This window comes from Lactuca saligna, chromosome 8 (assembly GCF_052625555.1).
Source record: "Lactuca saligna cultivar CGN05327 chromosome 8, ASM5262555v1, whole genome shotgun sequence".
Taxonomy (NCBI): Eukaryota; Viridiplantae; Streptophyta; class Magnoliopsida; order Asterales; family Asteraceae; genus Lactuca; species Lactuca saligna.
In genome coordinates this window covers 178,477,056-178,493,219 of record NC_136424.1, presented here as the reverse complement: position 1 = coordinate 178,493,219, position 16,164 = coordinate 178,477,056, and the positions used below count along the sequence as shown (strand labels likewise).

Genomic DNA, 16,164 nt, shown 5'->3' with positions numbered 1-16,164 from the left:
TGGATCGATTGACCAAGAGCGCCCATTTCATTCCGATTCAGGAGAGCAACTCGGCCGAGAAGTTAGCTGATATCTATATCAGGGAGATAGTGGTGCGGCATGGGGTGCCAGTATCAGTGATTTCAGACAGAGATGTGCGTTTTACTTCTTGGTTTTGGAAGAAGTTTCATGATGAGTTGGGCACTCGTCTGCATTTTTGCACTACCTTTCACCCGCAGACGGATGGCCAGAGTGAGCGGACCATCCAGACACTTGAGGATATGTTGCAGGCATGCATGCTGGATTTCGGTGGTAGTTGGGATACCTATCTTCCCTTGGTTGAGTTCTCGTACAACAACAACTACCATGCGAGTATCGACCGCCCTCCATTCGAGATGTTGTACGGATGGAGGTGCAGGACCCCGATATGTTGCGGAGAGGTTGGCCAGAGGGTTATAGGAAGCACTGAAGTGGTGCTCCAGACGACGGAGAAGATTCAGTAGGTCCGGAGCAGGCTTCAGAGTGCTCAGAGTCGGCAGAAAAGTTACGCCGACAAGCGTCGTTCAGACTTGGAATTTCAAATCGGGGATATGGTTCTCCTAAAGGTGTCGCCTTGGAAAGGCGTCATTCGATTCAGGAAGCGGGGCAAGTTGGGCCCGAGATTCATTGGTCCGTTCAGGGTTGTAGCCCGGGAGGGCAAGGTGGCATATAGGCTGGATTTGCCTACCGAGCTCAGCCAGATCCACAACGCCTTCCATGTCCCCCAGCTGCGAAAGTGTCTCGTGGATGATTCAGCAGTGGTACCATTAGAGGATATACAGGTTGATGACAGCCTGAATTACATTAATTGCCCAGTCGCAATCCTTGACTGGAAGTCGAAGGATCTGAGGAACAAGAGGGTGGAGTTAGTGAAGGTGCAGTGGCAGCACCGAAAGGGGTCCGAGTGGACTTGGGAGCCGGTGGAAGAAATGATGGAGCATTACCCCGAACTGTTTCAGGATCGAGCAATAGACTTCGAGGACGAAGTCTAAAATAAGTGGGGGAGATTTGTAGCACCTGGTTCCTGGTATGTATTCTTGATTATCAACTCTCCTTATGTATTACATTTTAACCCTTGGACTCGGCGAGTTGAAGGACTAACTCGTCGAGTAGAAGCAGGTCTAGACTCGGGTTCAACTCTGGCTACTCGGTGAGTAGGGTCGTGGGACTCGGCGAGTAGACCTTGTATGGACTAAAACCCTAACCCGAGTGTTTTCACCCTATTTAAACGATCTAACCTAGCCTCCACAACCTCTAGCACTCCCTGAGATCTGTAGAACGAAACCCTATCCCCCCTTTGTGTCCTTGTGGGTGATTTATTTAGCATTTTGAAGGTGGTTTGGAGCTTGGGAGAAGAAGGAGAAGGTTGAAGAGTGCAAGACGGGAAGAAGATCTAGAATATACTCTGTGAAGGGCTTCTATTCAGGTAGAAAAGTTCCTACCTTGACCTTTAGTTCATGGAACCCCCTTTCTTGTCCCTAATAAGAGGTTTTAAGCCCTAAGAACCTAAATCTCTATGTGTTTATGTTAATGTTTTGCAAGGACTTCAGATTTGGACCTTTAAGACATCCTAGTAGCATAAAGTCTATGTGGTTGAGGTGATTGAGGTCCCTATTGAGTGTAGAACCTCTTAAAGAGCTTGGAATTGCATGATTGATCTCATTGGGCCATGCATGCACGTAAAGTTTGCAACTTTACATGGTAAACATGCCCCAGGACCATAGATCTGTGGTTTTGAAGCATTCTATGTCTCAGATATGGCCTATTTGGGAAATAGGTCGAGGAACTCGGCGAGTCCCAAGGTGGTTCTCGGCGAGTTCTATGAAGATGGTCTTAGACTCGGCGAGTTGGATGAACAACTCGGCGAGTCCAGTCAACTGGAAGTTGACTTTGACTTGGGTTTCAACCTGGTCGAGAGTAAAAGGGTCATTTTACCCTAAGAACATCTAGTAGTGTTTGACTGATCGTTTTGTGGGGGTTTATAGCCGGAGGACGTCTGGAGCAGCAGCAACAGCAGACAGTCAGTTTCCGATCAGTTCAGCAGCTACTTTCAGGTGAGTTACCTTCCAGTAGCGGTGGGTCTAAGGCCACAATGCAGGCCCACCAGTAGGAGATGTATGTTAGATGATTGTCTTTGTGATATCATCTAGGTTTGCTACTACCTGATATGTTATATGCTAGCATGATATATTATATGTGTTAGTAGTAGAGTTAGGTTGTTAGGACTGAAGGGTAGTCAGACACCCCAGATACGTCTGACAGTATGTGATTATATGTTTGCATGCTAGCTTGTTATGTTTTATGCGATAGAGGTAGTAAGAGGGGACCAATCCCCGAGTTCGGTTGCTAGGACCGAAGGGTAGTTTAGGCACCCCAGATATGTTTGATAATATGTTATGTATAATATATGTGATAGTAGCAGTAGGGGGTGAAATAGTTCTCGAGGTTCGGTCGACAGGACCGAAGGGTAGTCAGCACCCCAGAATGGCTTGGGATGGGTAGTCAGCACCCCAGAATGGCTTGACACGGGTAGGTCGGCACCCTAGAATGGTCGTACCGGGTAGGTCGGGCACCCCAGAAATGCCTGGCAATATGTATGATATGTGATTGTATGGTATGCGGTATGATGGGGGAACTCACTAAGCTTCGTGCTTACAGTGTTCAGTTTTGGTTTCAGGTACCTCTTCTTCGAGGGGAAGGAGCTCGCACGGTAGCAGCACATCACATACACACTTTGTATTCCGCACTATGAGATCTTCCTGGGGATTTGTACTCTGACATTATTATGTTTGATGAAATATTTTCCAGACATGTGATATCTTTATAAAATGTTATGATCAGTAAATGTTTTAATTCGAATGTTTTGCTAAGTGTATGTTTTCAAAAATGAAATTTTTGGCTCGTATTTTTGGGGCGTTACAGGTACTGACCTACCCTTTGATCCTAACGACCGATGTTAGGGAAAAACTATTCCCTACTACTACCACTAACATACACATTGCATATCATACAAGCATATCTCATGACCATATCACATAAACATACCAAAACAATTATCACAGAGATAATTATCCACCAAATACCCCTGATGGTGGGCCGACATTGTGGCCTTAGACCCATCCCTACTGGAAGGTAACTCACCTCGATGTCATGCAGTGTCTAAAATATCTTTGTTGTACAAGTCGACTACCCACGACCCCTCGATCCCTACATGACAATACTTCAAAGTTATTCATTTGAGTATGCAACCCTAACCAGGGTCATACCAATCTAGTTAAAGTCAACATTGGTCAAAGTCAACTTCCAGTTTACCTGACTCGCCGAGTTAGTCTACCAACTCGTCGAGTCTATACCCCTCATCTTGATGCAAATCCCCGTCTCCACTCGTCGAGTCTGGCAAGAACTCGATGGGTTCTTCTTCGATCTTACCCTTAGGGCCAACTTCATCTGACTCACCGAGTTCACCTTGAAATTTTAAAGCCCACCTCCCTCTTATGAACACGTCCAGTCTTTGACTTGACGAGTTGTATGAACAACTCGTCGAGTCTTTAGGAGATTCCCTAGGACTCGCCGAGCCTGCTCCAAGCACTCGTCGAGTCCCATGACACCCAGGCCCTCTAATGAGATTGAACAACTAAGGGACCTTCCTTGCACTCATCTAGTCCTTTGACAGAAGGATTTGATGGTTATTATGCTCCAACTTGTCGAGTCCCAAGAATGACTCGCCGAGTTCACTCTTGACAATCACTATACAGTCGATCTAAAGGGGTCTTAACACACCAAAACCATAGATCTGGCCTCCTAATGCCTATTTTACACGTAAAGTCCCGAAGTTGATGCACATGTAAGGGGTTTTTGGCTCAAAAAGTCATAAAAAGTGACCTACAAGAGGCATGGGGCTCTCATGGCCATGAAGTTGGCACCTTTATGACATGAGACCCCTCCTAAGGCCCATATCTGAAGTGAAACCCCATTCAATCCCTTCATAATCCGAAATGGCTTAGAAAGCCCCCAAAATCCCAACTCCAAAGATGTATAATCACATAGATGACCAATACAAGAGATTTTTACCTTGAATGAACTGGAAATGGAACAAATCTCCTGGATATGTAAGCCCCAACTTGCACTCCTAAGATCCTTTCCTCTTCTCAAGCTTCACAACCCACGAAAATACACCAAAATGGCCTTAGAGTACACAAACAAGGCAATGATTTCAATATACTGTCTTCTAGGAGTCATAAGGATGAAGGAGGTCGGGATAAGTTGTTTAAATAGGGTGCAAACCCTCAGATTTAGGGTTTCACCCAAACAGTACCTACTCACCGAGTCAGGCTCCTGACTCGTCGTCTAGTCCACTTAAACTCTCCCGCGGTCATGACTTTACTCGACGAGTTGGGCCATCAACTCATCGATTCCCAGAACAAATACAATAAACCGTGAATTATATACATACCGGGAATCAAGTGTTACATATGTGAACTAAACTACATTTTACAACATCAGAGTACACTAACATTCACACGTTTTTCTTACAACATACTATAACAAAAATATAGGATTTTCTGGGAAAAACATTTTTACATTATCAAAGAACAAGAAAACAGATTTCAATTACAAACATATATATGAACTCACCAACTTAATTGTTGACACCTTTTCAAAAGTACTTGTATTCTCAGCGAATTAGTAGACAGGTACATTAATGGTGTTTGAGAAAACGAAGCTCTATAGACTAATGTCTTTTAACCTGTACTTTATTGTGTCAATATACAATGTTTTGAACACAGATGTATAACTTACAACTTTGTTAATACAATGGTTGTTGTAATTTGATCAGTAGACATGTACATCTACCCCCGGACGTTTCCGCCGTTCCGGCTTGGAGGTGTGACATATATATATATATATATATATATATATATATATATATATATATATATGTGTGTGTGTGTGTGTGTATGTGTGTGTGTGTGTGTATTTAATACTCTGTCAAACATGATATTTTGTTGTGTTTTGATTTGTTTTTAGGTAAATATATTTTTTATTTATAGTATTAGGGGTGCAGATTATGGAGCAGTTAGAATGGCGGCATTTTTGGATCATAAAATGATAAAGTGAACCACATCTGATGTGTATTCAAAATTATTATTTTTATTGTTGTTTTGGATTGACATCTACAAAAAGTGAATTTATTTACTTTTATTTTATCCTTAAAATAATTCAACTAAAATAATTATTCATTAAGGCTAGGATCCATTTTTGGCTTTGTTATATGTAAATGGATGTCATAAACACACCACAAGGTTATTTAGGTAGGCAAAACCTCTTCCAATTTTATTCTCTATGAAACTCTTATATCTAATGAGATTCATTGACTAGAGTCAATGGCATGTTAATCTCAGACTGTGCTTTTTTCATTTCTATGACAAGGATGTTGTAGATCATAAATTTATATCTTAATAAATATTCCACCAAGAAAAAAGCTCCTGTGAATTTTCTTGACTGACCCGACAGAAGGAAAGTCAACCCTTATATTTTTGGATGGGTTGGAGGGAAACATGTTTGTGTGGACCTTACATGGGTATCCCTTCTCGTAGGCTTGAGGGCTAAGGGTTTCACAGCGGGATAGACTGCATTACAAGATGCTACATGTAAGGTCACCAAACATGAGAAATTATGCATGGAAAATCGACACATGTTCATACAATTTGCATTTGATACGTTTGGTTTCTTTGCGCCGGATGTGGTGAATCTTCTTAATAAAGTACAACGGATCATGCATACCAATATTATATCCACTAAATCTATAGATATAGTCTTCATAAGAATTGGGTTTACCATACAAAAAGGCTTAGCGGTGCAACTTGTTGCTCGTTTACCTACTCATTCGTTGTACAATGATAACTAAGATTTATATATTAAATTTGATCTTTAATAGATTTAAAAAAACAATAATTCATACAAACGGGTTGTTCCAAAGCCAATTAAAGTGAATATACTATTTAAACATCAAAGTAAATATTGAAAATTGTTAATGCATAAAACTTTGGGGATGTTGTGTAGTAAAGCTGGCCCGTCCCTTTTGTATTGGAAATACGTGAAACCCTAAACATAAAACCGTAAGCACAAAGCATAGTGAGTTCCCCAAAATACCACATACCACACAATAATAGGCCCCGAGCACTATTGGGCCCCACCCGGTATACGTACAAATACATATAATACATGCAAGAGTCACAAAAACAGCTAGCATACTATAATATAATCTAATGGTCAACATTGGTTCCTTTGTCCCACAAGCACTTTGAGTAGACTCACCTGAATCACAAAGCGAAGTAACACGTAGCTCACAACCATCAATCACAACTAATTGCTTTCCTGCAAAATTATTGGTGCCTAATACCTCCTATCAATCCATACAAGGTAAACCCTAAGTCTACTTTCTAAAAATAGAATTTGACCAAAAGTCAATAGTAAAAGTCAAAGTCAACAACCTATAATATAAACTCACATCGTGACCAGCCCTTGGTCACATCGTGAGAGTTCACTCGGAGTTAGTTTAATGTATGAATTTCACAGTTGAATAATATATTTAAACCCTATATGTACATGCATTCTAAGGATCTATGTTTTTACTATAATAACAATTTACTTTAAATAAGAAATTTCTATCCTTTAATTGATCTTGATTTCTCAACTTAGATCTCATCACAAACAGAATTGCAAAGAATACAAGGGCCTAAACCACGAATTCCTTTAGTGGAATCACGCCTAAAACACCAACCAGCACAAATATCTTAATGAATGAAGATATAATGGAAAATCTCAATAACCCTAGGAGGGTTATAGATTTTGTATATAGAGAGAGGGAGGGTTGGATGATTTTTCAAAGATTAAAAAGAATATCATGGTTTGACGCTATCAGTCTATTTATAGTCATCAGTTTAATTCAAATTTCCAAAGATAATCGTTACCTTTATTCGAATCGGTCTATCTCTTTATCACTAGATAAAATCAATACCTTCTAATTTCTAGAAGGTTCTAGAATATTTCAATTAATTCAAGTCTCCAAGGATAATCATTATCTTTATTTGAATCGGTCTATCCCTTTTTATCACTAGATAAAATCAATACTTTCTAAATTCTTGAAGGTTCTAGAATATTTCAATTAATTACTAATGAGATAATTAATATTCTACTCATTTAATTAATTCAAAAATAATTTCCATCTAATTTATTAATTCATAATAAATTAACAACTTATTTTCTCCTAATTCCTTATTCCTAAATTGGGTTATGAGGGAAACCTAAAATGACCATAATATTATTAGAAATATTCCCAATTAATTAATGACCTTAGTCTCCTAATCAAACACCGGCGTATTGAAAAATCCCATAAAAACATGGGTTGCCATGGCTTGCACCAAAAGTGTCATATTCATCAACCTTGTTATATTTTACATAAAATAAACTAGTCTAATACTAATATATTATTTACAAAAATAAACAAGATAAAAAGTAACTATTTAATTATTGCATACCATATGAATAAATAAATATTGCAACTATTTTATAAAAAACAACAAAACCAACATCACAAGGGGTCCATGATTTGTTCATACACTACAAATATACACATATATAACAACAACTCTTTATTTTCCTAAGACAATTTTTATGACTTAAAAAATGCATGTGAACTTTTAATTATAAAAATAACAATTCTAAACTTTTGAAAGTTTCCATAGAAAATATGTATGATTATTTTTTTTAAAAATAAAATCATCAATGTTTTCATAAAACAAAGATTTCTTAAATAATCTAAAAATATAAACATGCATGTACAGACGGCTATGACACCAGTTGTTAGAATTTATTCAAAATTGTGGTTTCTAAAACAACAATAGAAGGATTAAGAAGTTACAAAGTTTGAATATTTTGAATTTTCTTGGGAGGTTGGAGTTGATGGAGATGGAAAGAAGACAAAATAGAATTCCTTTAAAGAAGTCTACCAATAGGTAATAAAATACAAGGATCATTTTGCATGTATATGAAATCTTAAATACAACCATAAAAGGATTAAGAGGTAACAACCTCTCTTACCAGCCACACAATCCATTAAAGCTACCACCAAACACGATCATCATTTTGTACTCTTCATGTTATTCCCCCTTTCACCAAAAATCGTATCCATATTCTCAGTAATTTCTTCACAAATCTTGTAGGATTTTTATATTTTTATAATTTTTATATTATTATTATTTTTAATATTGTATTCAACATGAAGGTCATATGATAACAATTTGTGAAATATATTATTATGTGTATGTATGTTGGAATGGTTCATTTTCTTGGTAGCCAGACTGTTGGTCTACCCAAACGAGCTGTCAGCACATCTACTCAAACTTTGGTACAATGAACCAAATTTCATTCAAACCCACATTGTAGCACATCTTTTTTTACTAGTTAATATTTAATATACACTACACGAATCTACCCTAGGGCCGAAGACTTTTTTTAATCCTATGTCGACGACAAGTCGTCGGGATAACTTATACTGACATGACAAGTCGTTAGTACAGAATCGTCAGAATAGCCCCGTCGGTATAGTTGGAAAAAAGTCATCAACATAGATGTCGTCTGGATAGCTACCCCCTATACTGACGACATATCATCTGCACAAGCTTCATCAAGATTGATTTTCGAAAAAAAAAATAAAGTTTTATTATTTACTTGTACCGATGACATGTCGTCGGGACAAGGGTAGTATCTATTAAAATCTGATTAGCAATTGAAGGTTTATCACACCATTAAATCTATGTATAATTCGGTCAAAACAACAAAAGATTTAGTATAGAAACAACCTAGGATTAGCATGAAGATACCCAAAATCATATTCTATTTTATTCAATATTAACCATCATCATACAAGATTCATAAACATTTAATAGCCAAAATCAAAATATGTACTATTCTAGTCATCATCAACAATCACTTCATTTTTTTTTCTGGAGATGATTCATTCTCATTCTCATCCTCATTGTCTTCAAATGTTTCTGCTTCCTGTAAATCATAAAGTACACATAAGATTATCCATTTATAATCACTACAATTCATGAATACACAAAGCCAAAAACACCATGAAGTACTTACAGTAGATCATAAAGTACAGATCATATTATCCATTTATAATCACTAGAAATCATGAATACACAAAACCAAAAACCCCCATGAAGTACATACAGTTTTTTCATTTTCATTTTCATTTTCAGCATCATTTGGGGTCTCCAAAACCTTTTGGTATTCTTCTGTAAGTTCAGTAACCCTTGTAGTAAAAGGTTTACTTTTCCTGAAAAAACATAATCAAGATTTGGAAAACAAAACCTCATTGGATATGTTTCAACAAAAGAGCTAATTAGACAAGAAAGAAAAAGAATGTATGGAATTTGCTGCTCACTTCTTCTGTCACATACTTCCATTTCTCACCCTCTTCCTTTGCAACCTATAATTGAAAATATAAAAAAAAAAACTTAACCAAATCAACCGAGAAAACCGCACCAAAAAACAAAATAAACCAGAGACACTAGTACAAAAATGACCTATGGTCACACTTTTGCCAAAACTGCCCAGCCACACTTTTGACTAAAACTGTGTCTAAAGGTTATTGCTAAAATTTTGTCATTGTTGTAGTGACATTTTAAGTTGTATTTCATGACCATTAGTAATATAGTTGAAACATTTAGACACGTTTAAACATAACAAATGTGACAATTATTAGCCACACCGGAAAAATGAGGCCAAATGTCACTATCCGCCACATGTTTGTCAGATATATGGAAAAACTTTGTGATGGTTTTTTTAAGAGACAATATATTATTATATGGTCACATGAAACAAATGTGTATGTGGCTGTATCATGGAGCAAATTTTGACATTTGAATGCAACATAACTAAAAGGCAATATATGGTCACATTAATTATTTGTGTGTCCCTACTATAACATTTATTACACACTGATTAAGAGCAACCAAACAAGTAACTATAAGTACTTTATGGTCATGTTTAGTGTATTATGTGTGTCTAAAAATAAACATTTGTCATGATAAAAGATAAAAAAATGTATAACTATAAGTATGTTATAGTCACAGTGAAACATGTTATGTGTGGCTAAAAGGTAAATCATGTTCGTGAAAAAATAAAATACTTGTAACTATAAATAATTTATTGTTACTTTTTACAATTTGGTGTGTGTATAAAAGTAAAATATAGTCATTATTAAAGTAAAAAATTGATTATAAATATTTAATTGTCACTGATTAAATTATTAGGTGTGTAAAAGCAAAAAAAAAAAAAATAATAATCTTTTGTTAAATACAAAACATATGACTGTGAGTATTTTATTACCAATTTTTAGAACACATAGTCATGATTTAATATCTTATGCTTGTTTAAAAGTTAACAATAGTCATGATACAAGAAAAAAAAAATATATGACTGTTAGTACTTTGTGGACATTTATTTATTTCATATGTGTGATTACAAGTAAAAAATATTAATAATCTTACAAAAAACATGTGACTTTTAGTATTCTACAACCATGTTTTAAAGGAAAAAAAACAAGTACTATAAGTATTATATGGTTACGATTTAATGAAAGAAGAACCTTGAACTAGAAGTGTTGTGTGATTACGGTTTAATTTTTACGTGCGACTAAAAGTAAACAGTTGTTGTGAAAAAAGAACATATCACTATTAGTATTTCATGGTTACCGTTTAATTCTAATGTGTGTCGAAAATGAAGAATTTTCATGATAAAAGAAATTAAAACATTTGCGTATAAGTATTATTATACCGCCATGTTCTACTATATGGGGTGTCGAAAAGTGAATATTTTGTTATGTAACACAAAAAGAAAACATGTGACCACAATTATTCTTTTGCCAATGTTTAATAGTTGAACTCTAAACATCTTTTGCAAAAATAGTCAAAGTAAATATAATGATGATTTAATTGATCATTGATGAAATAAAATATTATAAATTCATAGAATTTGAATAGAAACTAAATTATATTAAATTAAATTGCTAACACAGAACTTGGAATAGTATAATTACAACGAGAGAAAAACAAAGTACACTCTTATAATTAGAGTTCTCGATCATTAATCGACAATTTTGTTAAAAACAAATAGTTTAGCAATAAGGGTATTATTGTCAATTTTGGGTTAAAACATAAATGAGACAAAGGAGTTTTAATTCTAATTAATATACATCAAGCAATTGACAATTTTTTCAGGGAGACCTAGTAGCAACTGCCAACAAGCATGCACTCATTCGAGCAAGTTTCAAAGAAACTTTTTTTTTCTCTTTCAGACAACCAACTTTGGGGTATCGAGCACCAGACAACAAAACGTAAAATTAATAACACCAGGATCAAGGATTCTCATGTGCCTGATACAAACAAATGAAATCATTAGACTCAGAAAAATGTAGCAAAAATATTACTTATAAACATGTAAATCAGGGGATGTTCACAGTTGAAATAAAACAAATGCAAGAATTAATGTGAATGAGAAATTTATACCTTATGTATGACTATACCCGGCAGTCAGTCCGAAAATAATCATTCCGTGATTCTTTACGCAAGTCAAGTGGATCTACACGTGGCAATATATTGTCATTGTGAGGAAAAAGTACAGTACTAAATTTCTCATCGACATCGTCATACGTATCTCTATAATTTTTGGGAGGTGTCATAAAGACAATTGACCATTTTTTATTCAGTTGGTCTGTAACGTAGAACACTTGCCGTACTTGTGAGGCTAATATGAATGGATCATCTTTGTGGCCTAACCTACCAAGTTCAACCAAGGTGTACCCAACCGGATCCTTCTTGACTCCGTTTTTATTGTCAACCCAGTCACACATCAAAAGAGGAATTTTTTTAAAATGATAATCTATTACCCATATCTCTTTTACAACCCCATAATAAGAGTTTTGATCATAGGTTACAACTTCATTAGAAATATGCGCGTCAGTTGCCACTACACTAATCCCGTTGTTCTGATGAACTTTACCTTCACGACATTTTGTACGAAATGTATATCCATTGATGTCATACGCATCGTATTTCAGTACATTGGTGTTTGGTCCATGTGAAATCCACCTAACGGTCTCTGATACACTTTCTTTTGAGATCAATAACTCTTTTTCAACCTAAATCATATTAGAAGGATTAGCTTCAACTCATATACAACAAAGAAAAAAATAATTTCAATATGAAAATAATGTACCTCCTCTCGTAACCATTGACCAAACAATTTACTGTGCTCATTCTCTAGCCATGCATTTCGTTTAAAAGGGTGTTGGTTTCTTAGAAATGCCTTGTGTCGACTGTAAATACATTGATTATTATTATATTAGATACACGATATTATAAAATGTTAAAATAAATACATACATGTAAATAATACTTACTTAATATATGGTACAACTTCAGTTGTATTTTGCATTACATAGAAATGTGCTTTGATGAAGAGGTCCGGAGAAACTTGAACCGATCGACATGCTGATACTGGAGTGCCATCCCTAAGAGAAATACTATAGTCATCAATATGATTACCAAAGTTGTTATGCTTCTCAAGTGGAATACCAACAGTATTCATATTTTTTTGGAATTCACTTAAAAACTCAATTGTCTCTTCTGCAATATTCTCTTTTGCAATATTCTCTTCTGCAATGCAACCTTCTGGTTTATTTTTATTCCGCACGTGCCCCTTAATAACCGTCATACACCTTTCGAATGGATACATCCATCGAAAGCATACTGGACCACATAATTTTACTTCACTTATTAGATGCACAGTTAAATGAACCATAACATCAAAAAATGATAAAGGAAAATATTTCTCAAGCAGGCACAATGTGACACATAATTCTTCTTGCAACTTATCGAGCTCCTTAACTTTTATTTCTTTGCTACATATTGATTTGAAAATGAAACAAAATCTTGTAATAGCATCCCTTGTGGATTTCGGCATAATAGACCGTATTGCGATGGGCAAAAATTGTTGCATGAGCATGTGATAGTCATGTGATTTAAGTCCGATAAGCTTCCTATCCTTTAGACTCACCAAACTAGAAAAATTAGAACAATACCCTTGTGGAACCCTTAAATTGTATAATGTTTCACAAAACATGGTTTTTTCCTCTGTTGTTAATGTGTAACTTGCTGCCGGAAGTGTGGTTTTGTTGCCTTCAATATGAACTTGTAACTCTGGCTTTAACCCAAAATGTGCCAAATCCAATCGAGCCTGCAATCCATCTTTTGTTTTGCCAGGAATGTTGAGCATTGTTCCAACTAGACTCTCACCTACATTCTTTTCGACATGCATAAAATCTATATAATGATGGACAAGATTATGCTGCCAATACCTAAGACGTCGATACCATATATTATATTTCTTCCAATATGTGTTTTCTTTGTTGCTAACATCTGAATAACACACTTCTTTTGATGTTCTTTTTTTTCTTTTTATCTTCCCACCTCTTCCTGTCGAAGTTTTTTGGATGTCTGATTCCTTATTATTAGCTCCCTTTCCCCATTTATTTATAACATATTTGACATTGTTAAATATTTCTTCACCACTCAAAGGTTCTGGAGCAGTTGTGAACTCTTGTTCTCCATTGAACGCATGCCTTTGACTTCTAAAAGGATGCTTATATGGTAGATATCGTCTGTGACCAGCATAACTCTGCTTCTTTGATTTAGGAAGTCTGATAGAATGCGTTTGTTCCCCACACACTACACAACCTTTGTATCCGCTGTAAGGACAACCACATAATGTACCAAGAGCGGGGTAATCATTTATCGTCCATAACACAACTGCACGTAGAGTAAACATCTCCTTTGAAGATGCATCATATGTTTCGACTCCAACATCGAATAAGAGTTGCAAATCATCGATCAAAGGTGCTAAAAAAACATCAATATCATTTCCTGGTGTTCCTGAGATCAATAACGAGAGCATGATAAACTTTCTTTTCATACACAACCATGGTGGAAGGTTGTAAATGACAGTCAAAATAGGCCATACACTATGATTCCTATTTCCTCTATTCACGTCGACCCCGTCAGCCGAAATGCCTAGTCGTAGATTTCTTGGATCATTAGCAAATTCAGGATATCGTTTATCTATGGCAGCCCATGCTGGTGTATCTGCTGGGTGACGTAAAACATCGTCATGTATTCTATCGGTGGCATGCCATTTTAAATTTTGTGCTATTGTATTTGATTGAAATAGTCGTTTCATTCTCGGGATAATAGGAAAATACCATAACACTTTTGCCGGGATATTTTCATATATAATTTTTTCTTTCTCATCGACCTTCCATCTTGATTTCCCACAAGTGGGACATACTTTCACATCTTTGCACTCGTTCCTGTAAAGAATGCAGTCATTGATACATGCATGTATCTTTGTATACCCTGAACCCATTGCTTTCATTGCTTTCTTAGCCTCATAGGTACTACTCAACATTTCGTTACCTTCGGGTAACATCTTCTTTATCAAAACTAATGTTTCAATAAAGCACTTATCTGAAACTCCATACTTACTCTTCAAGTTTAGGAGTTGCATAACTGCAGACAACTTTGTGAAGTTACGACACCCTTTGTATAGTGGTTTCTCAGCATCTTCAATTAGTTTTTGAAATTTGACATGATCTCTTATGAAAGTTTCTTCTGTGGCTTTAACCATGTCTACTGTATCTTCAGCATCCGTTGGAATTCCTATTGTGAAGCTCATGGATTCATCGACATATGTTGTGTTCATTGAGTAGTTGTCATTAAACGAAACATTTCTTGGTTGGTCCTCTTCTTCTCCATGCTTAATCCATTTTGTATAGTTTTGATCAATTCCATATCTGAATAAGTGATGATCTACTTCTGACACATGAAGACTTATGTGGTTTACACAATTAATACACGGACATCGAATTTTTATTTTTATTTTGGAATCTAGTGGGTCCATATTCATCGAGATCTTCAAATTGCGGACTGCATAATCCAAAAATGTTGCAACTCCATCGATGTAAGGCTTTGTGTGTCTATCAGTTCCCATCCAAGACTTGTCCATCTTTTTGTAAGGATCTGTTGTAAAAGATATTCATCCCAACATGTAAAATTTGATACGACATTGAACATTCAGTATGGTATGAAAAGTGAAATCACTACAAATTGGACTACATTAAATAGGAGCAATTTGTTCGATAATTTAAAAAAATATGGGTCAATATTAGTCTAGTGTTCCTCCCCTGTTCGTTATTTTGTCCACTATGAAGTTTCCATTCTTCAAGTAAAATGATATCATAGAAACAAACTTAACATAAAAGATTACTATTACTGTTTTCATGAAGTGCATCATCCTAGAAACCATTATGATAATTATTCAGCCAAATAAATATTGTAAACCGTGTTTCTACAGAAAATTACTAAGAATAATAACTAAATTGAACTGTGGTGGATTATGAACTGTGAATTGATCAAAGAGGTCACCTGGATGTTTCACAGAAATGAGATCAAAGGAAGAAATTCAATTACCTGCACAGACACTGCTCTTTGGATGTTTCTTGACCAACTTTGTGATGTTGGACGAGACTACCCCAGGCTCCTAATCACTTCCAACATTGCTAAGAATTTCGTTTTGCAAGTGCGAAGTGGTCATGTATCATAACTGAAATAAACAAATTAAAAAAAATCATCAAACACCTTATGTGCATAGGATTTAACATGGTAAACTTCTTCAATCGCCCAGTTCTTGAATAATAACACTTTAAAACAGTACAAAACTTGGATCAAATTAAAACCATTGATTGACATTTATACAAATTGAAGGAATCGTGTGACAACGTTTCTAATTAAAATTTGATATCAATAAAGTGAGGTCACGGGAAGAATTCAATTACCTAAAAGCCCATCGCTTCTTAGATGTTTCTTGACCAACTCTGAGGGGTAGGCTGTTTATTTGCGATCAGTAACTTGCTGGAAGGTAACTAGGTAACGTCAAAGGCAGAAGGAAATATTGAAATGTAAAAATTGGTATTAGTCGATTAAGTCCAAAAGCAATTTTATTATTTATCCCAATTTA

General features: G+C 35.8%; 1 protein-coding gene across 1 annotated transcript; it reads right to left on the bottom strand.

Moving 5' to 3' along the window:
• Positions 1–9,009: 9,009 nt before the first annotated feature.
• Positions 9,010–15,153, bottom strand: LOC145010343 (uncharacterized). The gene is made up of 6 exons (XM_078968900.1): positions 12,494–15,153; positions 12,310–12,409; positions 11,618–12,232; positions 9,492–9,520; positions 9,262–9,367; positions 9,010–9,081 (listed from the first exon to the last, which is right to left on the bottom strand). The coding sequence occupies exons 1-6, from the start codon at positions 15,151–15,153 to the stop codon at positions 9,010–9,012; spliced, it is 3,582 nt and encodes a 1,193-aa protein (XP_078825026.1).
• Between the last annotated feature and the right edge of the window lie 1,011 nt (positions 15,154–16,164).

What these genes read in the sequence shown, in the direction of transcription:
- LOC145010343 (XM_078968900.1), bottom strand. Translation starts at nt 15,153, where the DNA reads ATGGACAAGTCTTGGATGGGAACTGATAGACACACAAAGCCTTACATC. An exon ending in GAAGTTGTACCATATATTAA is followed by an intron (nt 12,410 to 12,493) that starts GTAAGTATTATT and finishes ATGTATTTACAG; the next exon opens with TCGACACAAGGCATTTCTAA. An exon ending in AAAATGAAAATGAAAAAACT is followed by an intron (nt 9,082 to 9,261) that starts GTATGTACTTCA and finishes TATGATTTACAG; the next exon opens with GAAGCAGAAACATTTGAAGA.